Genomic DNA, 22844 nt, shown 5'->3' on the forward strand with positions numbered 1-22844 from the left:
ATTTGGTACTATACTAATAGTTAATATTGTTAGCTTCGTTCTTTTGGTTTTTTCCTCATTGGCTTTCTCCTCCTAATATGTCCTCACCCCCTCAGAATAACATCCTAGTTCCTACCATGATTCACAGAGCTCCCTGAGATCAGAACCCTGTACAACCCTCAGACCTCATTTTATAATATTCTCCTCATTCCTGTTGCTTTCTCTGCAGTTACCCTGACCCTAGCCACACTGGCCAGCTGGTTGCTGCCTCATGAGCTTTGCACTTGCTGTACCCTTTGCCTGACATATTCTGTCCCAGAAACCACATGCTGGCTCTTTTCACATGATCACATCAGTTGTCATACCTTCTCAGAGGTTTTCCTGACCACTTTTCTGAAGAAGCCACTATCTCTACTCCAAGGAATTTTCTGCCATAAGCATCCTGGTTTATTTTCTTTAGAGCATTTATCTTTAACTGTAATTATATCCCTCTGTTAACATAAGCTCTGGTATAGTAGGAACCTTGGCTGTCTTACTTATTCATTGCTGTATTTTAGCATCTAGGAACATAGTATATACTGCATGAATATTTGTGGACTGTTTGATTGAGTAAATGTATAACCTAAACCATTTTCTGGAAATGTGGTATTTTAAGATATCTTGAAATATGAACTGAAGAACAATATAGAGAAGACCAAATTCCAGGTAGAATGCGTTCTTAATACAATGACATGCCATCTGTCATGTTATTCTTTTCAACAGACTATTGGAGACATTTTATCAATAATGGAAAAATACCCATGTGAACATTTGAAAAAGTATTCGTATAGAGTCTAATATATTTTCATTTACCGAGAAATAGTTTTTGTAATTGCCTCATGTATTACCCAGTTTCCTCTTATTTCATAGGATTTAGATTTGCATTTTAATTTTATACAGAGTAAGTTGAAATTCTCTGTATACTTATGCTGCTAATGTCCTCTGAGGTCTTTGTATATGCATACCCTTTTAGAGAATATGTGCTACTATGAAAATGACTTTAAGATATGAGTGTTCAGTAGAATTTCTCTTAGTACCTTTTTTGATGTAATCTAAAGAAACATTTTGCTTTTAGCTTTTTGTTCAGCTCATTAATCCACGTAAGTTACTATACTAAATTGCTTGGGAATAGATTGCTTGAAATGAATAAAAAAATTTGTGTTTTAGCCCTCATTCATCTCTCTTTATTTTGACCTATTTTGTTTGTCTGACTGCTTCTAAATAAGATGAATCCATTTCAACAATTGAATTATGAAAAGTGCTGGATCAGGGCAATGGGTTGTATAAAAATACACAAGATCCTTAGAAGTGTATTGGACTTGTTCAGTATGTGTTCTTTTCCTAAATTTTAGTGACAGTAACCTGATAGAAAGTCAAGTGAACTTCATGCCTGAAGACAAGAGTCCTGCTCAGACCAGTGAGCAAAAATTTTTTCTTTTTCCTGAACTGGAAAAACTAGTTTAGAGAGTGGTGACTTTATTGTGATTAAAGTTATCTGTGTCTAGAAGTAGAACAAATCCCTTGTCTATAGAATCATGGAATCGTCATCATTGGGAGCTTGGTAATCAGCTGATTTTAAAGGTCACCATTACACTGGAGTTATGGATTCATATTTAGCTCTTAATCTTTCTGTCATACTGAGTTTCAAATGCTTTTCAGAAATAAGACAGGAAGAAATGGACCTGCATTCCTTTCCCTCTGTTGTGATTAGGTTATTTAAATTGTTAAACAGATTGGGTTGCCATTTGATTTTGTGTTGTGTGTTTGCTCCATGAGAAAGCTAAAGAAACTCCACGTTTTAAAGATGTGTTCTCTCTCTTAGTGGTTAATACTGGACTTTTCTACTTGATCTCTTTTCCATCAGCAGTTTGAAATAACTTGATCCAGTTCTGTTGGTCTTCCCAAGTTTCAGGTTACATTGTAAGCATTTCTCTCTCTTGCCCCAACCTAGAATTTGATTTCCGTCGACAGTGATAGTGTTCTCCCTTACGGTAATTCTCAGCTGCCTGTGTTTCTCACTCTCATCGAGTAACATCAAGCACATGCAGAGGACAATAAATAATTACTAAGCCAGTAACTGTCATGAAATAGGCAGAGATCATACATTCTGTGAGAGATCATCCTGACTTTATATAAATATAAATTCAAGTAATATGTAAGTAGATATCTCTTATCATGAGCACTTAGGTGACCTAAGTCATCTGGGAAGTGAGAGGGTTGAAAAGGAAAAAAGGCCTCACTGAGCAGAAATTGGTCGATCTGGGCTGTGTCTTAGCTGAGGATCTATTGGAAGTGCCTAGTGCTCTTCTGGGGATGAATTAAATATAACTGTGCCAGACTCCAAGCTCAGACTTCTGTGTCGTAGTTTATCGCTACCTGTTCCCTTGAAATAGCTCTTGGTGATGCCTGCACCGTGCTGTCTCTGTCCTCTGACTTGGGCCAGAAGCAGGAAAGATAGCAAGGGGGGAGAATCAGCGTTTATTTTATCATACCCATCCATTTATATGGTTCTTATAATTCTTTTTGAGGTCCTCTAAAATATTTTGTTTATTATGAGTATTTAAACCAAATGTTGAATGTTAGTTTTATCGTTTAAAACATCATGAATTAGGGGCTGGCCCGGTAGTGTAGTGCTTAAGTTCACATGCTCTGCTTTGGCGGCCCAGGGCTTGCAGGTTTGTATCCAAGATGTGGACCTAGTGCCGCTTGTCAAGCCATGCTATGGTAGGTTCCCACATAAAATAGAGGAAGACTGGCACAGATGTTAGCTCAGCGGCAGTCTTCCTTAAGCAAAAAGAGGAAGATTGGCAACAGATGTTAGCTCAGGGCCAGTCTTCCTCTCACACACATAAAAATAATGTCAGAAATTAACTAATGAATGCTCTAGTGAGCCTCATTTTTTACCTATTGATTTTTGCTTCTGATAAATTACTTCAATAGGATAAATTCCAAGGAATTGTATAATTAGATCAAAGGATATGATACTCAGAACTCCACTGTTCGTTTCAGTCTTGCCAGCCTTCGCTATACTGTTCTTTTCTAAATGAACTGGCACCTGTAGCTTCCTTTAACGTGATGTTTTACAGCCTTGGCTGCACGTTAGAATCACATGGGCATTCTAATTAGACGTTAGAATCTCCTGGGGAGCTTTAAAAACTACTGATGCCTGAGGGCCACCTCTAGAGATTTTTGTTTAATTGATGTGAGGTGTGGTCTGGACATCAGGATTTTTAAAAGCTCTCCAGGTAATTCTAAAATGCAGTTAACATCAAGAATTCTGCGTTAGTGGGAAAATTAGACTTCACATTGCATCTGAAAATGAATCCCTGAGAGTTATTGTTGAATCAGGTTTAAATCTGATTAAATAACAGGAATCAACCACCAAATAGCTTGACCATAATAAATATTTAAATGTCAGTCTAGTATCAGCTTGATTTAACTTTCTTTTTACTTACCCTGTGAATGTTGGTATATTAGATATCGATGTGTATGTAACTAATATCATGGTACGATATTAAAAATTATTGTTTCAAGATCTGGAAAGCGGTACAGTAAGGTGAGACTAGAAAATACAGAACTTTGGCTATCAGAGGGCCAAGGTATTCCAGAAGTTACGGAACCCCTGAGTAAGAGAGCCCAAGTACCCCCTCAGAGTGAGAAGCAAGAGAGAAAAACGACCATGGAAGCCACGACCATAAACTATACCCCACGTCCATAATGCACAGTAACCTAAAACTTGCATCCCCAAACTTAATCCCCCAAAGTGTGTGTGTTAAAAATATTTGGTTTGTTTTATTGGTCTGCGTTTTCTAGCGCAAAATCTGTGCGGTGGTTTAGGATGTCAGCCCAGATTCTGGCTCTCAGTAGGCAAGTTATTAAATTTCTCACAGCTTCAGTTTTCTCATCTGTAAATTGGGGTAATAATGTCTTCCTTCACAGGATAGTTAAAAGAAGAAATGAGGTGATATAGATAAAACACATAGCTCAATGTTTGATACATTGTTAAACAATTAATAAACTTAGTAATAAAGGGAGTGGTTATGGTGTGTACTCCTTGCATGTGGAAGGAAATACCAGTTAACATGTAATGAGTACTTACTAGTAATATATACAGTAAGAATGTCTCTATCCATGTCTTTTTTAATTCTCAAAACAGTTCTGTAAGAAAGCTGCTATTATTCCCACTTTTTTTTTTTCAATCGATGAAAAAACTTTGGCTCAAGGAAGCTAAATAATTTGTCTTAGATCAGACCATGGTACAAATGGGCTTCTACTCAGACTTCAACACCCATGCTTTTCCCATCATATTGCCCAGTGATTTCGTCTCGAGGGAAATCTAAAGTGAACTTAAATAGATGAATTTTGGTGGTTTGGTATGGTGAGGAGAGTATTTTTTTTCCCCTTAGGAGAAAACAGGTGCTGGTTGGTGTCAATTTTGTGAAAAATTTGGCAAACCGTTGGGGTGTGTCATTTTTGAAAAAGATTGAAAGAATAAATGTCGAAGTTGATAGTACCCTTCGTTTGGGTAGAATGTGCTTGTTTTGAAAATAGCTAGGCAAGGAGAATTCGGGCTGTGGTTTTTCCTACATTTTGTCTGAATCTTGTCGAACGCCTGGAGAAGGGCTGTGCTTGGTCTGCTCAGCATTCTGTTGAGTAATTCGGCTGGTGGTGGACTTTAGAACTTTTATCAGAGCAGGCTTGTGTGTTGAAAAATGTTTCTGCTGGGGTGGACATTCTTTTAATTGTGAGGAAAATTTTCCCCTACCAGCCCCCTTGCTCCATGCTGCCTTCAAATGCGCCTCGATGCTTCTGCTGTGGCACCGTGGGGCGCGTTCCCGTAAAGACCAGCACTTCCCCCAGAGCAGCGCAGCGTTAGGTAGCGGGTGAGCCCCGGCTTTGGGGTCAGCCCCACCAGACTTAGATCCATCAGTCCATTACTTATTAGCTGTGTGCTAAGTAAGGGGAGTGCTGATGGTTATTGATGTCTCCTGTGTGCCAGGCATTACTAGTTTATTTCCTGTCCCCTTTAATCACCACAGCAACTTTGTAAAGGGACTATCATTGTCTTTTTACAGCTCTCGATAGATGCTCGAAGAGGCTAACTAGCCCAAGTTCTTACTTCTTCTAAGTGGGGAGGTTTGTGGTTTGAAGTCAGGTTTAATGAACTGCTGATGTTTGTGGTGTATCTTGAGCAAGTGCATTAACATTTCTGAGTCTCAGTTTCCTCTCCTCTGAACTGGCAATGGCACTTCTTTGAAGGACTCCTCGAGGATTAAATTAAGTAGTGTACCTAAAAGCACCTGTCACCCTGCCCGTGTCTCAGTAGGTACCCGTATAATATTCGTTCCTCCCCTGCCTTAAGTAAATAATAATCATGGAAGAGTGAAAGAATTGCTCCCCTGCCTTTTCGAAAATTGATGTTTTATATTAGACTTTTTATTTTGAAACATTTTGAACTCAGAAAAGATGCAAGGATAGTACAATGAACTCCTGTATACCTTTCATCTAAACTCACCAGTTGTTCCCTTTTTGTTATATTTGCTTTATCTGCATGTGCATGTGTAGAATTGTACTGAGCTGTTGAGAGTAAGTTGCAGCGATCGTGCCCCTTTATTCCTAAATGTATCAGCATATTATCTTAACAGTGCAGTTTACAAAATCAGTGACGTAACATTAATACAATATGATTATCTAATATACAGGTTTTTTTTGTTTTCTGAGATTGGCCCTGAGGTAGTATATGTTGCCAATCTTTTTTTTTCTTCTTCTTCTTCTTCTCCCCAAAGCCCCCCAGTACATAGTTCTACATTGTAGTTGTAGGTCCTTCTGGTTGTGCTATGTGGGACACCACCTCAGCATGGCCTGATGAGTGGTACTAGGTCTGCGTCCAGGATCCAAACCAGTGTAACCCCCGGCTGCCAGAGTGGAGCGCGTGAGCTTAACCGCTCGGCCATGGGCCAGCCCCACAATATACAGTTTATATTCACTGCTCACCAGCTGCCCAGTAATATCCTTTTAAGCAGTGATTGTTTCCTCCCTGTCTTGTCATACACTGCATTTAGTCGTCGTCGCTTTTTAGTCTCGTTCACCAACTACCTGCTGAGCCGTTACTGCCACTGCATTGAGTTTTACTAGAATTCCTTCTTCAGGTTATCTGTCCCTTCACAGAGAGTGAGTTCTTAGTGTTCTCAAATCATTTGTAACATCTTGAGGAAAACAGAAGAATATTCCTACTTTTCTGCCCTAGAGTGAACTCCCAATAGGTATTTGAGTACCTATAACGTGCCAGGAGACTGAGCAGGGTGGTGAGACCCAGCAGGTCAGAGGTAGGTGGTCCTTGTCCTCAGTAGGGGTTACAGATGCGTAAAGAGGACATTACAGTGCAGGGCAACAAGACGTTCAGAGCTCAGAATGGGGAGACCGCCGTTGGAGTTGTGCTGGAAACTGGAGAAAATTCAAGGCACCCAAGAATGGTTGAAAATGATAAATTGCCTTATGGCAGGATGATTGAAAGTTTCAAGATAATCATGATAGCGACCTTTTCTACCTTGAATTCTGTTCTGGGATCTGGTTGAATGTGACAATCCAAGAAATTCTGAGAGACCTTAATACTGTCTGGTGTAGCAGAAATGAAATAATGTCTGTACTGCATAATTTCCACAATTAGTAATGAAAATGCCCTGTCTTGTTTTCAGATGGTGGTGTCCTCCCTCCTTGGGAGGAACAGTGAAAGGTGGCAGAGATGTTTGTAAACCTTCCTGCATCATTTACACTCCATCTACACCTCTCTTTCTCACTCATTTCTTACGAAGCCTCAGCTGAGGCTGGGGTTCCTCTTGATTCACTAACTGAAACACCAGAAGTTGAGGTGCATTTGTGGGTGTGCTATTCTGTCCTGCCAGCCTGGATTTGGTTACAATAAAATCTCGGTGTCTATTTCTAAGGTAAATTTTAGGTACCCAGGCAAGCTCCTCTCCATGGCAGAAATACAAGGCTGAGTACTGAGGACAATTGAATTATTAACTCTGGACATCGAAAGGGCTTCTCATCAGGAGAATGCTGAGTAGTTATTCTACAAATCCAAAGGAGACTAAACAAGGAAAATGCCTTTAAAATGGGAAGTGTGGTAGTTGTGCCTCAAGTCAGTCTGTGCTTTCAGAATGGCAGCCCATTTGGCTTTGCCTCATGTTCTGGGTGTGAGCGCCACAGCCCCCAGGAGAGAAGGCAGTGGGGAGAGGCTGGGCTCTGCCCTCCCTCCCCTCCGCTGGCCCCATCACCAAGCAACTCTTTTTCTGTTTTTTTTGAAAATTTTGAAAATTTTTATTTGAAAATGTTGAGCTACTCAAAAGTTTGAACACTAGTGTCTTCGATGTTTTTGCTCAAGTATACCAAGCCACAGCTTCCTGAGGTTCCTTGCAGCTCAGTCTAGAGCCTTTGAGCTGCTTTCTCTGCATGTGTCTGTGACCACTGGTCGCGTGCTTCGGGGACACAGGCGAATGTTAACATTAAGTGAAGCAGAGCCGACTACGAAAGCAGGTGATGTTGGAATGGCTTGTTCACTTGAACTGTCTGTACTATCACTACCTGTATTCAGAAGGACAGTTGACTGTGTTTATACTGTTTTCTCTTTTAAGATGTATCTTTTTCCAACTGTGAAATTAAATCGATTTTGATCAATCCTGTTACAACATTGTGTCATAATTTAATCCGCAGCAGTTTTTTTCTTCCTTAGTGGTACCTAAAATGGTGGTACTTTTTTTTTTTTTTTTACAAGTAATAGCATTGTAATTTTCATGAAATAAGGTATATTTATTGTGTAAAATGCCACGCTTATAAGGGTGAAACTCCTAATAGAGTCTTTCCTGCTTCTGCTTCCATGGAAGTAACAGTAACACCAGTAAGCCAAACTGTGGCTATCTAACAGTAATTCATGTTTGACCTTAGACTGTGAGATTACATTTGTCCTTGGGAAAGGTACCATATTGATCCTCGGAGCCCTGACATCTGGCCCAGTGCCTACCATTTAATAGTTGTTCAGTAAATGTTTCATTGAATGATCTTTGAATATCACATTGTGCAGCAAGACCATAGAAACAAGATTCTAGGTAGGAATAATTAGAAAAAAGAAAGTCACTTAATTCAAGAGAAAGTAATAAATTGTACAAGACAGGAAAAGTCATCCTAGTGCATAACTTGGACCTGCTTTGAACAGCATTTCTAGATGCATAATAATGTAGCCGTGAACACTCAAGCAACCAAAATTGTAACTATTATGAGGAGAAAAGGTTAGGTTGTGTTTATGTGTTTTTAGGGTAGGGGAGCAGGTAGTGAGCTAAATTCTCATTTTCGTGGGATGTCAGTTTATAATGCCGCCTCAGTCTCAGTTCCCTCATTCCTCTTCTGTGCGTATGTCTGTCTGTGCTTTGTGATTCTGTTGTTTGGAGATTGTAGTTTTTTATATAACATAGCCCCAGAATGTTAGGCCAGGTTTTCATTTGTTACTAACCCCCCAAAAATGGTGATAGAGAAATTCTTCACACCCCTGTATTTTTGTAGTCTATGCTGACTTTTGATCTTAAAACTTGAGTGAATTGCAATTCCAGTAGACACCATCCCACTCCTAAGGAGCTTGTCTTGTATTCTAGTGAGAGAGGTAAGTACATAGATAACTGTTAAATAGCCCAAGGAGTTTAAGCCACAAGAGAGTAATACAATAAGATCTTGTGTATTCAGAGGGGAGAAGAGATACTTTATCAGCAGAGAGAAAAATGGAAAAGGAGATGAGCAAACCAGACTGCGAAAGATGGGTGGATTCTGGATAGGCTGGCATCTGTGGCTGATGAAGTGCGCTTGGGGAACGGACATTTACAGTATGGCTGCAGAATAGGGTATAAGAAGAATAGAGTAGGGGCCGGCCCCATAGCCAAGTGGTTAAGTTCACGCACTCTGCTTTGGCAGCCCAGGGTTTCACTGGTTTGAATCCTGGGCACAGACGTGACACCGCTCATCAGGCAATGCTGAGGTGGTGTCCCACATAGCACAACCAGAAGGACCCACAACTAAGAATATACAACTATGTACTGGGGGCCTTTGGGGAGAAGAAGAAGAAAAAAAGAAGATTGGTAACAGATGTCAGCTCATGTGCCAATCTTTCAAAAAAAAAAAAAGAAAAGAAGAATAGAGTATAAGAAGATAAATTGGCGAAAAGAACAGCAGTGCCTTAATGTGGAGGTGTCAGCGGCCAGGCAGAAGCCTTGGTGGGGTAGCATAGCTATGAAGGTACCGTCATAGAGCGGCAAGAGAGAGTTGTAGTTCTGGCTCTGCTTGTTAGCTGAGTAGCCTCGGTCGTAAAGTCCTGTGGTTCTCTGCTTTATATATCCATACCGTAGAGATAGGACACTTCATAGAATGCCTAGGGTTAAAAGAAACCTAGGTGAAATGGGCACACGTAGTACATGCTTCACTCCCAGTTGCAAAAAGAACAAAAAAAAGCTGTGCGGTTTTGCAGAGCAGAACTTTCGAGCAAGAGAATGGCATCACTATTGCTTTAAAATAATTACTTTGGGTAGATTTGGAGAGTGGTAGACATTCTAGGGCAGCTGGCCTGTTGTAACGAGTGGCTGTAGGAGTGCAGATAATTCACTGCAGGTCTTAATAGAACAATGCCTATAGGAATTGAAATGAGGTGTTTGCATGGGGGAGGCATTGCAGACACACAATCAACAGAGTGTTCTGAACAAGGGAGAGGGTGTCACTAGGGTTAACAATCGTTTCATTCATGGAAATAAGTTTGGCGTTGCTGCTGCTTTTCGGAACGGGAGGACATAAAAATGAGTTTTGAAATTTGAGAATGCCCACTGGATGTCCTGGTAAAGACATTCAACAAGTAGTTGGAAGTGTGGGGCACGATCTCAGAGAGACTTTGAGGCCAGAGAGAGGTCCACGAGGTGAACTGGGGCTGTGGGAAAGGATGAATAAAAGAGAAGGACCGAGTTCAGAAAGTTGACATATGTTTACATCTAAGATGTGAGAGGAGGAAGAAAGAGCCAGAGAAAACAGTGCATGAATAGGATGGTTCTTTATGGATATCAAGTGAGAATAAATTGCAAAAGAAGAATCGGGTCACCATTTTTGAATTCTGTACAACTCAAGGATGATGGGGACAAAGAAAGGCCAGTGGGTTATGGGATTTACTTATCAATGGAGACCTGTGACAGAGAAGTGTTAGTAGCAGTGGGAGTGAGCAGGAGCCGGATTGCAAAGCCTTCAAGTGTGTAAATGGCTGGTAAGGAGGTAGAAGGGAAGGGGAGGGCGCACAGAAAGGGCTCGGTGGGTTTACAGCAGGCTTTCTCAACCTCAGCACTCCTGACAGTCTGGGCCTGATAATTCCTTGTTGTCGGGAGCTGACCTGTGACACTGTGGGACGTGCCTTCCTCCCCTTACCCCCATCAAGTTCTAACAGCCAAAAATGTCTCCAGGCATTGTCAGCTGTCCCCTGCAGGCCGGATTCCTGGGGGAGAGCTCCTCATCTCCAGGGTCGAGTGAGAGTGCTGCTGCTCCCACCTGCTGCAGCCGTCCCTTTTCGGGGCACCGTGGCGCTGCCTGCTGCCCATGTGTTTGTTGGCCTCGAGCTGCCTGGGGAAGGAGCCGGTGCAGGAGCAGGGGGAAACTCCAGGCACCTGGTGGACAATTAGTGAATCAGGTCCCGAAGGAGGGCCGGAGGAGACAGCAGACGCACTGTTGAGAAGAGGCATCCTCGTAGTCAGAGGGGCCTGGCAGAGGCTCTTTATAAAGCAATAAAGATTGTTCTAGCTCACGTGAGATGGCCTCAAGCTTCTCACTAAGAAGGGAGGAAAGGTCACCTGAGACGGAAGTAGGCAGGGTTAAAGTGGGGCCTTTGAGGGGAGGTTATAGAAAGTTTCAGTAACCCCTGTGGGGATGGAGTAACACACAAGTGAGTAAAAGATTACTGAGCAGCAATGAGTCAAGGCTGAATAGGGACTTAAAAAAATTATGAAAAACATTAATTAAAATCTTGGAGAAGAAAAAAACGTATAACCCAAATACCCTGATGCTATTTCTTTTCTTTGTTTTGAGGAAATTAGCCCTGAGCTAACATCCACTGCCAGTCCTTCTCTTTTTTGCTGAGGAAGACTGGCCCTGAGCTAACATCCATTCCCATCTTCCTCTACTTTATATGTGGGACGCCTACCACATGGCTTGACAAGCTGTACGTGGGTCCACACCTGGGATCTGAACCGGCAAACCCTGGACCACAGAACGTGTGAACTTAACCACTGTGCCACCAGGCCTGCCCCATGATACTGTTTTTATTTGTGCATTTTATGTCTACTTACCTACATTTTTTACCCTTTTTATTTTGCTCATTTCATCAAACATTGTAGATGTTAATGTTTTTGAACTGTTATTTCAGTTGTTTTTAATGACCACATGATAGTCTATAGATCTTTTCTTTACGAGACAGCCCTCTAGTTACTGACTTGGTAAGGTTGTTTCCGGTTTTTAATACTATTATACCTAAAGTTGCAGTAAACATTTGTATTCATGGAGCTTTGCCAGATTTTATTAGTGGACCCAGTAAAGGTTTTATACAATGCTGAACACAGAGCAGAAAATGTATTGGCTTAAATGTCACCTTATTGAGGCCTTCCCTGACCACCCACCACATTTAGAATTGCAACCCTCGGGGCCAGCCCTGTGGCCGAGTGGTTAAGCTCACTCTCTCTGTTTTGAAGGCCCAAGGTTTCACAGGTTCACATCCTGGGTGCAGATATGGCACCACTCATCAAGCAATCTGAGGCGGTGTCCCACATAGCACAACCAGAAGGACCTACAACTAGAGTGTAGAACTATGTGCTGGGGAAGCTTTGGGGAGAAGAAGAAGAAAAATTGCAACCCTCATCTCTGCTTTGTTTTTCTGCATAGCACTTGCTGCCTTCCAAAATACTAGGTGTTTTTTTTGTTTGTTTTTTTGGGGTTTTGTTTTTGAGAAAGACTGGCCCTGAGCTAACATCTGCTGCCAATCCTCCTCTTTTTGCTGAGGAAGACTGGCCCTGAGTCAACATCCGTGCCCATCTTTCTCTACTTTATATGTGGGATGCCTACCACAGCATGGCTTGCCAAGTGTGCCATGTCTGCACCCGGGATCCGAACTGGTAAACCCCGGGCCGCCAAAGCGGAACGTGCACACTTAACCACTGCGCCACCAGGCCGGCCCCCAAAAATACGAGGTGTTTTTTCAGTCTTGATTACTCTTGTCTCCCTTGCTAAGTATATAAGTTCCAACGGGATGAGGATTTTTTATATCACCAGCACCTAGAATAGTGCCTGGCACATAGATACTTGCTAAATGGTGGGGTTTACCCAGACCTACAGGCAAGATGTGTTTGGAAGCGTGTCACTGGCAGCAGATATCCGTGGAAGCCAGTGGGAGAGTAATTGCATGGAGTAGGAAGCAACAGCGATCTACAGGGACGGTGAAACGGGAGACTGAAGGGTTATCACTTGAAGGCAGTTGGGGCAACAAAAGCACATTCCTCTGGAAGGAGAGTGTGGGAGAGGTAGAAGGTAAATAGGTTGTGGTTGAGGAGGGAATTTCCCAAAGTTTAGATATTAGAAAGGAAGCGGTTTGAGAATGAACAGTGGCGGGGTTGGTAGATCATTCCATTTTGCTAGGAATGGACAGGATCGCTTTTTCAGGTGCCCCTGCCTGACAAACAGTCCCCTCTTAGCTTGTTATATTCTGTTCATACTGACTGTTGGCATATAAATCAGGTTCTGTTTTCGAAGGCCTTTTTTTTATGGAGTATGAGGTATGTGGTAATCTGAGTAAGCAGATGTGCCAGTAATGTCTGTCAGAGAATTAATTAAGCAGAGTTAGTGACAATGTCAACCCATGTTTCAAAACTGAATTTACAGAGAAATTGCTTCCCCCTCATTTGGGATAGCTGAGTCATTCGGTTCATCTTTTCAGTGACTATCTTACAGGTCCTTTTCTATTTGAGGTCACTGTACTCAAGAGTAGAGCAGCTTGGTAAGTAAAACATTTAGCATAGCATGTGCTAAGCTCATTTTAAGCAACTCTTGGGGAGCTCCTCTTGAGTATGGAAATTACAGTAGTTGTTTTTTGGAGCAGCCTTGATTGTTAACCCTCAGCCAGTGCATTATTCTCCACTCTGCTGTAGGTTTTCCACTGTAGCGTGCTTTTAGTTTTCAAACTGCAGTTACTCTCAGGTGAATTGTTAATGACAGACAGACATGATTTACTAGACAAAACTCTGGAGAGAAAAGTTGAAGTCACCTTTCCCTCTCATGTTTATCAGTGGATGGCATGCCTCTTATTTCTTAATTCTTTAGTTTCTTCCATTTCCATGATGATGATCTCACGCATAACCCTCCTCCTCCTTCCGGAATCTCTGGGATGCTTTACCAACCTCCTGGTTCAGTAGCGAGAACCCCACAGAGAGAGCCCACCTTTGGAGGCCTGTCTCAGAAATGCTCCTCTACATAGCTGCCTTTGTCGGCTTGATTTGCATACGATGTATGAGTATAATGATAGAGCTGAGCAGAGTTGTTGGTTTTTTAAATTAAAAAAAATTTCACTTGGAGTTCTGGGAACCAAGTACTTCCTTTAAAATAGAATTTGGTAATTATATTGACACGTATGGTATGATATAGCATTCTGGGAGTTTTTCTCTGTGTAGTTGACTTCAAGAATTTTGAGGGTGCTTCTCCCACCTGTTGTTCCCAGAAGTTGGGGTGCCCTTGCATGGGTTGGAGTGATTGGTTCTTCCCTTCCCAATATGATGGGCTGCAATTAGAATGTGATGTAACCTATTTTAAGAGAAACGCTTAATAAGCCTTGTTTCTATTGAAAACCGGCTAAAACGATTGCTCATTATTTGGTTGTTAGCATATAATGTTAGCTATTTTAAGATCCCAGACTTCTCTTTATCTTGATCAAAAGAACATCCTTTGGGAGGAATCTTGCAGTTCTCATTTAACCCATTTGTGTCCTCTCGTGAGGAGAACGGAACAGATACATTCCTGAATCCTTGGGGAACTGTACAAACCAAATTTCTGCTGCAGAGTCTCAGAGAGCAATCAGGTTAGAAATTTTGCGTAAGACTTAGAGGATTACGTTTGTGCCTGGGAAGCAGAACATATGTATGTTAACCAGAGATTGCTTGCTTACAGGGAGAATGCTGGAGAACCAGACTCCTGGAGTAGCTTATCCTATGAAATACCTTACGGAGACTGCTCTGTGAGGCATCACCGAGAGCTGGACATCTATACCTTGACCTCTGAGTCCGAATCACATCATGAGCCCCCAGTTCCTGCGGACAGTTGCACTGGACATATTTTTAAACTTATGAACATCCAACAGCAGCTAATGGTAAGGAAGACAATTTTCATTTTCAGGCTTTTGTGCCCTCACCCACCCCCTCCTTCAGTAAACCTTGCTTTAAGTAGAACATAAAAATGCTTCCCTCAAAGGTTGTGAAACTTGTAAAGCAGTTTTAGCAGTGTTAGATGTTACTGCTTTCAGATACAGAGCTAGCATTGGGGTTGCAGCAGTCGAAGACTGAGAAGTTGTCGTTTTTGCAATAATGAAAGATTATACGTACGCATTGCAGATACAGAAATATGCAACAACTAGAACTAAATTTTCCTGGCATAAAGGGAAATTTGTTTAACTTTATAAATTTGCTGGTTTAATTTTATAAAACACTAAACGAACAAAACAGTTTCTGAGATTGTTGCTAAAGAACAAGAACCAAAGTTACCCAGAAAGAAAGCCTTTTCACAACTATTTCAGTGAGTGATGATAGTGTTACTATATTTAAATTGATAGTTGTATGGTAAAAAGATCACTGAAAAAATAAAGATTTTATAATCCACTCAAGCCTTCAAGATAAAGTTGTTGCCAGACATAAAAACATTACAGACTCCCTGGTAGCATTTATTATGGATAATATAAACGTCATATGGGTACATCTCTCTTGGCCATAACATCTGAAAGGCTAAGTTTAGATTATTTTTCCACTCAGTTTATTTCAGAGCTGATTTGATTTGGAAAAAGCTTGACAATAATTTCATTTAAGGTCATTTAGGGTCAGCTCAGTGCCGGAGGCTTTGGGAGCAGGCGTTCTTTTTGAGTCCAGCAGGCCAAGATACTTTGTAGTAGAGTTGTGTGATGCGCCTGCCTCTGCCTTTCTGAATCACGTTTGTTCCAGAACAGGTATCATTTTCTTTCCCTCTGAATGGACTGCCAGGAAGTCAGATTTTCCTTGGAGCTCTTCTTACTAGGTGAATGATAGTCCAGTTGGAATAGCAGTTTGCAGGTGCCAGAGCTGCCTGCAAGGTATGTGAATAGTTGACAGGAAACCGAGAGAAATTAAAACTGAGAGGATGCGTGTATTAGGACCTCCTATGATTGTTCAGGCAACATCACTTGTTTCTTCAAATTTCTGTTCTATAATGTTCACTCCTTATTAAATTTAATGACCTGCTTTCGTAGTTTTTAGGAGACTGTTGCACTCTGAGCAGAAACGGAAGCAAGCTAATTTTGAATACTCTCAGGAACATAGCACAGAAGCTTTTAGCGAAAATCCGTTTTTCTTGTATTCTCTTATTAGAAGGACTTTTAGTGAGCATAACACATTTTGCACTTACATGTGTAAATTTGACAATAGTCCCAGCAAGTAGACAGGAATAGTGTGATGATGGGGTAGTCTAAGTGCACAGCGTGTTACTGAGTTAAGTAAATGAACGCGAGGGCCGTGGACAAGAGATACGTGAGCTTATTGCAGTAGATCAGACAGTGAGTGAAGAGCAAACCGGATGCTTTAAAAATTGTTTTTATGTGTCAAACAAATATATTATCGTTAAGAATTTCTGAAATTTTGATAGGCAAACCCACCCTAAAGATCAGCTGTATTTTTTTCCATTTTTCCTAATCCTTGTCTACATGTAATTTATGTGTAATTATAAACTTAGATTAACTACAGGTTTTATTTTTTTCAACGTATTATAAATATCTATATTTTCTGATTTCGCTATCGGCTTCGTAGTTAACATCTATGAAACAGCATAGAATTTTCCATCAGGTTGATCAACCATGATTATTTTAACCATTCCTTTGTGGTTGGTTATATCTATTTATGCTTTAAAAGATACTTTAAAGTTGCAAAAAACTATTTTTGAGATGACTTATAAAATCCTCAAGCCACAGTACCATCTGAGAATAATCAAGAATTAGGTATTATTAATTTGATATGTTTTATTTAATGTTCAGTATTAGACAACAGAGGGATTGCTTTTATCAAAAGGTGAAAGGCTATCTACCATACCATTATTCTTGAAATTATGAACCCGTAACTCAAATTGAACCCATAACCCATAAGCTAGACTGAATGGAGTGTATTTGGGGCATTAAAGAACATTGTGTAATTCCTTAGTAACAATTAGGGCACAGGAGCAGCTGCCTGCGCATCATCGTGGTTGAAGAGAGTTTACCACACTGGGTAGGATTTGTTTCCACTTGTATATATACAGCGGGATGGAAGCAGCCTCTGCCCCTCTAGAGACCCTATTAAAAAAAAGTCTTTCTCAGCTGCTCATTTGAAGATAGTCACTGTGCTTTTTTAAAAATAAGGTCTTTGAGGGGCTGGCCCCGTGGCCGAGTGGTTAAGTTCGCGCGCTCCGCTGCAGGCGGCCCAGTGTTTCGTCGGTTCGAATCCTGGGCGCGGACATGGCACTGCTCGTCAGACCACGCTGAGGCAGCGTCCCATATGCCACAACTAGAGGAACCCACAACGAAGAATACACAACTATGTACCGGGGGGCTTTGGGGAGAAAAAGGAAAAAATAAAATCTTTTAAAAAAAAAAAAAAAAAAAATAAGGTTTTTGAGGCTCAGTTTTAATCTATATTGTAAAATAAGTTCATAATACTAGAAAATAGTTGTCATTTATATTCTTGACCATTTTTTATCATTTCAGTGGATATGCAGCTATGAGAGAGGAAAGTGATATCAGGAACAAGAAAAACTTTATTTGTATTTATTTAGATCAGCCATCATGTGACCTAAGTAGGGCTGGAAAGGCAGTGAGTTCTCTCCAGCAGGATTTTTGCTTGTAGGTGTCAGTGGCATCTTTTCCCATGGACAATTTTTTAAAAATACCTTTCATTTTCTCCTAGAAAACAAACCTCAAGCAGATGGACAATCTTGTGCCCTTAATGGTGACAACACAGGATCCGTCAAGTCTGCCCAGTGCCCAAGATACGGATGGCCAATTTCTTCCCTGTGCATCAGAGCCCACGGACAACCAGCGGCTGTCTTCTCCTGAAGATACTGAGAGCTCTTCATGCTGCCAGGCGAGCACTGTTGGGCAGGTTGAAAGTTCCTGTGATTTGTCACGTGTGGTTGAGGAAGAAAATACAGACTGTTCCTGTAGGAAGGAAAATAAAGGCGTGCAGAGAAGAGGGGACGAGGCGGAGCCAACACCTGCTGTGGACTCTGGGACTGTGTCTGATCCTGACAGCTGCCTTCAGAGCATGCCCGAGTGTGGAGGAAAGGGCACAGAAGGCCTCCCATCCTGTGGAATCAGAAATGAAGAAACTGGAACAAAATCTGCAGTGGCCGCAGCCCAGGAGTCTCCGAGCAGTGGAGACAGAGTGTTACAGGGAGACGTGGTGCACCCAGGCACGGCCCAGTGTTTCTCTGCAGGGGAACCAGCAGTCAGTTCCACAGCAGATGCCAGTGTCCCAGAGACTGCAGGGGAAAGGGAACGTGGTCTCATGAACCCAGATGCGACCGTCCAGAAGAATGTGCTTGAAGGAGGGGAAAGTACAAAGGAAGGACTGGAGAACTCTCCTATCAGCACAGCTGGAGCCTCTGATGTAAGAGTCACGAGCAAGCCTGTGGATAAAGCCAGTGTTGCAAACTGTGTCTCTGCCACTGGTTCCCTGGATGGAAACAAACCAGCTGAGTCTCTCTTTGCATTTAGTAACGGAGAAACCTCCACTGAAAAAACTGCAGAAACTGAAGCTTCAAGAAGTTGTGAAGAGAGTGCTGATGATCCAGTAGGTCAGAACTTGCCAGTAATTCCAGCTGCTGCAAAAGACAAGATTTCCGATGGGTTCCAACCCGACACTCCCTTAGCAAGCCTGTGTGAAGCAGTATCACCCTCTCATTTAACAGTTTGCAGGCCACAGAAGGATGTTATGCCAAACCAGAAATCAGAAACTCATTCATCTCATGTTCAAAGCCAAAACAGCCAATCACCCATCTGTGCTACAACTGGAGATGATAAACTTTGTGTTGCCTCTTCATGTCCACAGGACACAGTGACTTCTACTGGTGTCTTGGCTGCAAAACGTGGTGATGGTGTAGTTACCCAGCCTGAAAGCACCACCACGGGGCTGCCCAACACACATCTGCCCCCTGCCATCTGCTCTGAAGGTCCACAGGCTAACACAGCCACCCCTGACCCTGTGAGAGACACCCAGAAACCTGTGGATTTTTGTCCTCTCGAAGTTTGGGATAAAGAAGACCAAGGAAAAGATCTGAAACTAGAAACATCTTTAACAAATATGCTTGAGGTGGCTCTGCATCCACATGCAGTTGTCCCCAAAGCTGAGAAAGAACTGGTGCCAGACCAGGCTGTGACATCAGACAGGACTTTCTCTCTGGCAGGCAGTCCAGGCAGTGAATCAGTAACCAAAGATGACGCACTTTCTCTTGGCCCCTCCCAGAAAGAAAAGGGAACAGCAACCCCTGAACTACATACGGCTACAGATGGTAGAGATGGCTCAGACGGAGATTCGAATGATCCCGATAAGCAGTCGCTAGAAGACAGTGCGGCAGGCCTGTCCCCATCCTGCACTGCTCCAGATCTTCAGCCCACCATGGGGAATACCAGTCCCATAGGACTTGGTGGGGAGCACGAGGGTCCCTGCCTCTCAGCGGCCCCTGAAGTTCTGAATATCGAGGAGGGCACAGACTCTTCCCTGCTACACGTGAGTAAGGCCACTTCAGCCTCTGATTCCATTTTGACTGAAGAAGGAAAAAGTCTGGTGGTTCTAGAAGGCTCTGCAGCTCAGGGACAAGGTGACAAGGATAAAGCAGTGGCTTGTTCCTCCATTAAGGAAGACGCTCTTTCTTCAGATACATTGCAAGAAGAGCACAGAACCCCTCCTCCTGGACAGGAGGCACCAGGATCCCGTGGAGAACCCAGCTCAGCTGTGTGTGCTGAGGACAGAGCCCTTCAGCAGGGTAATTCACTGGGCACACCCTCGGCCTGTCTTCATGCAGAAGCTAAACATAACAAGGAAGTGGCCCCACCAGTCTCACTGCTGACTGAGGGTGGGGCTGCACAGAGCCTGGTGCCACCAGGAGCAAGTCTGGCTGACACAAACCAGGAAGCCTTGGGTGCAGAGCAGAGCAGCTCACCTCTGTTGCCAGGTCTGTTGCCAGATGGCTCTCAGGCTCTTAATTGCAATCGATCTGTTGGAGTGAAAAACACTCAATCCCAAGGAAAAAACACTGCTTGTGAGGTGAGTGGAAATGTGGCACTGGATGTTGCAGTGGTTAACGCTCCACAAGATACCCCTGGGGCCAGAAGAAAGGATGTGTCACACAACACCCAAGACATCCCGATTCCAAAAGTCTCGTTGAGCCAAGAGAAGAATATGATCCTGGGTTTGCCAGGAGCTGTATCAGACAAAGGTGTGACTGACCTGCCTGGCGCTGCCACCCCAGAGATGGTACCTCTTGGTTGGGAGAAAGGGAAGCAGGAGGGAGCAGACAGCAGCTGTGGCGTGGGCGACTCCAAGGAGGCACGAATGGACGGTGAGGCGCGTCATGTGCTGCTGCAGCCTATTGCCAAAGAGCTCCCCAAAGAGACAGGGCTCTCCAGCAGTGATGACAAGGCCCCCAGCCAGGAAAGGGGTGCTTCCCCTCTCCCTTGCACTGTCGCTGCCGAAGCTACGCACCTGCCTCAGAGAGCAAACTCGATCGAGGAGGCCGCGAGTCGCATAGTGGATGCCGTCATAGAACAAGTCAGGGCCTCAGGAGCACTGGTCACAGAGGGGGAAATAAGTCACATGTCACTGTCCAGTCCTTCAGAGACGGGCCCAGAGACTGAACAGCTGGAGAGTGCTTCTCCAGGGAAAGTGAGCGCTCTCCTGCCTGGGGAGACCCCACAAATGGGCAGTATTCTTGGAGAAGCCCCTGGGAACCGTGCAGGATGTTTTGCTGGAAGGGAGGAGCCAGAGGAGATGATTCTGCCTGTCCGAGGACCTAAGCCGGCAACAGGTAAGCAAAGCAGGATATAAAGTGAACAGTTCTGGAAACAAATGCCCTTCAGAATCTCTGTGATGGCTGGTAAAATATAGGTGTCTCGGCTGTTTAGAGGTCTTGCGTTCATTGTGTAGGTTTCCAAGTGACTAGTCACCCCATCAGGAGAGGCGCGTCATCTCTGGTTGGACAGATTTTGCTTCCTGTATTGTAGACTCCTAGCTCGATTGCTTAAGCCTGTAAATGCTGTCTGCCCCCCTGGAGCCCTTGCAACTTTCCTCACCTGGAAAACAATGCCGAGATCACACGTGCTCTGAAACGATGAAGGAATTTATCAGATGTTTTTATTCACATGGCTTAGTCCTTTTCTCTAGAACCATAAAAGACAGTGCTGAAAAAGTGTTTTATTTACAAGCCTGAAACTCCTTTCTTTCCCTATCGTTCCAGTCTATGTTCTGAGCAAATTTAGAGTCAGAGCGATTTCACAAACAGCTGTTTAAGTATCGTTCTAAGCCAATGGCCCGACATCCCAAATGGTGGCATTAGGTCATCGGTGAGGGCTGAGAGGAAGGGAGCTCCCTCCTTTTCCGGCCTGAGGAGCAGGCCTGCTGTTCCATTGCCTGTTGCTTTTGGGCAGCAGTCTGGGAATTGACAACTGGGCACAGCGCAGGGGATAGGATGCAGGATTTCCGCCCGAGCCCAGTCTGCTGAGCTGCTGTCACAGGGCAGACGTTGTGTCTGCTTATCTCAGTGAAGCAGCTGCACTGAGCAGATTGCTCACACAGCAGCCTGTTCCATCTGTGGGTAACCATGTCCAGAGAGAGCAAAGAGAAACCACTATTGCTCAGTGGAAAGAAGCTATCTGAATAAAACTTTTGGGGGGGTTGAGGCTGAAGCTGAAACTGGAGTCGGACTCAGTATTGACTTTTGAAGTCTTTAAAGGTCAGTTTGATTCACACTCTAAGACTACCACCTGTTACCGGGTATAGACAGAGGACCTATCTCCATGCTCGCGCCCAGGCTTTGTAGGTAAGAAGGTGCCTGCTTGGTTTTTATTGTTTGTTTGTTTTTGCTATTCTTTCTAATTTTTGAAAATCCTTTTAAATGTAGTATGTGTTAAGAGTGCGGGGGTGGAATGTGTCGAGACATGAACAAATGGAACAGAAAAAGAAGTTGCTCAGGAAAAAGAGCAATTTATACAAAGTGGTCATTTTCCCTGATAAAGGGTTTTTAGCCATTTATATATATTTTTTTCTTCCAGTTAAGGGATTTAAAAAACCTGAGGTAATATTTTTGGTGACTTCAGGTTTTTAGTTTTATTAATGCTTTGGCTTGTTAGTGATAGAAGTGCGTTGACTGCTGTCTCAGAATTTAGATGAGATGGTCTGTAATTTTTAAAGGAAGGCACAACAACAAGTCTATTTTGGGGGCCCTGGCAGGTTGACATTTCAGAAGAATGGGAGTGGCTGTAAGCTGACGCCTGGCTATGTTCTTTTCATTTGGGTGCTGCGTCTTTGGCCAGAGGGGCTGGAATTATTTCTCTTTCTGGCTCACTAGTCAGAATTTAACCCAAGCAGATGCAAACTATGTGAGGTTTGTCTATAGTACCCTATGAGAAAAGGGCTTTTTGATTTTTAGTAGTATGCAAACATAGTCAAGGTGCTAAGAAATGATTGTTAAGATTCTAAGGTTTTAGGATGGAAAACAATTTGTATGGCATTCCAACAGTATCTCTAGGTTTGGGGTTGGTCCATATGTGTGGGTGAGTTACTTGTTCTGCTACCAAGAGGAAGTCATATGTGCTCGCTGCCCATGGTCTCAGACTGCAGAGAGAAGTAGCCAGTGATGGAGAAATCGGTGCTTTCTTCGGAAAATAACTAGGATTGGGGAAAGTCCCTGGCCAAACTGCCCTAGAGAAAAAGCACCTGAGTGTGAGCTCAGAGCCAAAGGGTATTTTCTAGGAAGTTTACATTCCGCTCTTGAATTTAACCATACTGTTTTATGAGTGAAGAGATGTCAGCTTAACTGCTGACTTGGACGGAGCCACATGGCATTGGCTTCTGTTTTTGTACACTGCTGCATAAAGAGCCAAATGGAAGCTGAGATGGGGAGAGCACAGAACTTCCCTTTAGAAAGAGGGGATGTTGCCATTCACCCACCAAGAGTGTTGATCACAGGGCTTGGGGGTCAGTTGTACATGCCTGAGCTAGACTAGTCCTGTGGAGGTCGCCAGCACCCCTCAGGCCTCAGCAATCACTCTTTACCCTTGGGACTGGTTGCTCCTGGCCAAGATACATGTTTTTGGTTGATGGATGTAGAATAGAAAGGTTATGCCAAAAATCAGACTCCCAAATAAATACAATAAAAATCATCAACAACCAAAGGAGTTATTCCGACTCAGAAATGTTTTGATCAAGGAATATTTCTAAGAGGATTGCTTAGTTAGATCTTTTTTTTAACTTTAATCACATTTTATGAAATATAGGACAGACTTTAGTTTTGGG

The 22844-nt window shown here is 43.0% G+C and overlaps 1 protein-coding gene across 9 annotated transcripts in view; it reads left to right on the plus strand.

Annotated features, from left to right (window-relative positions):
- The window catches only part of AKAP13 (A-kinase anchoring protein 13), a 325669-nt gene that overhangs the window by 162040 nt on the left and 140785 nt on the right, over positions 1-22844 (plus strand). For all 9 annotated transcript variants that reach the window (XM_046653445.1, XM_046653447.1, XM_046653446.1 and 6 more), the window contains 2 exons: positions 14236-14434; positions 17241-20358. In XM_046653445.1, the coding sequence (XP_046509401.1) occupies positions 14236-14434; positions 17241-20358 (3317 nt within the window). The remainder of the gene's footprint in view (positions 1-14235; positions 14435-17240; positions 20359-22844) is intronic.

The sequence above is a fragment of the Equus quagga genome, chromosome 2, assembly GCF_021613505.1.
Source record: "Equus quagga isolate Etosha38 chromosome 2, UCLA_HA_Equagga_1.0, whole genome shotgun sequence".
NCBI lineage: Eukaryota > Metazoa > Chordata > Mammalia > Perissodactyla > Equidae > Equus > Equus quagga.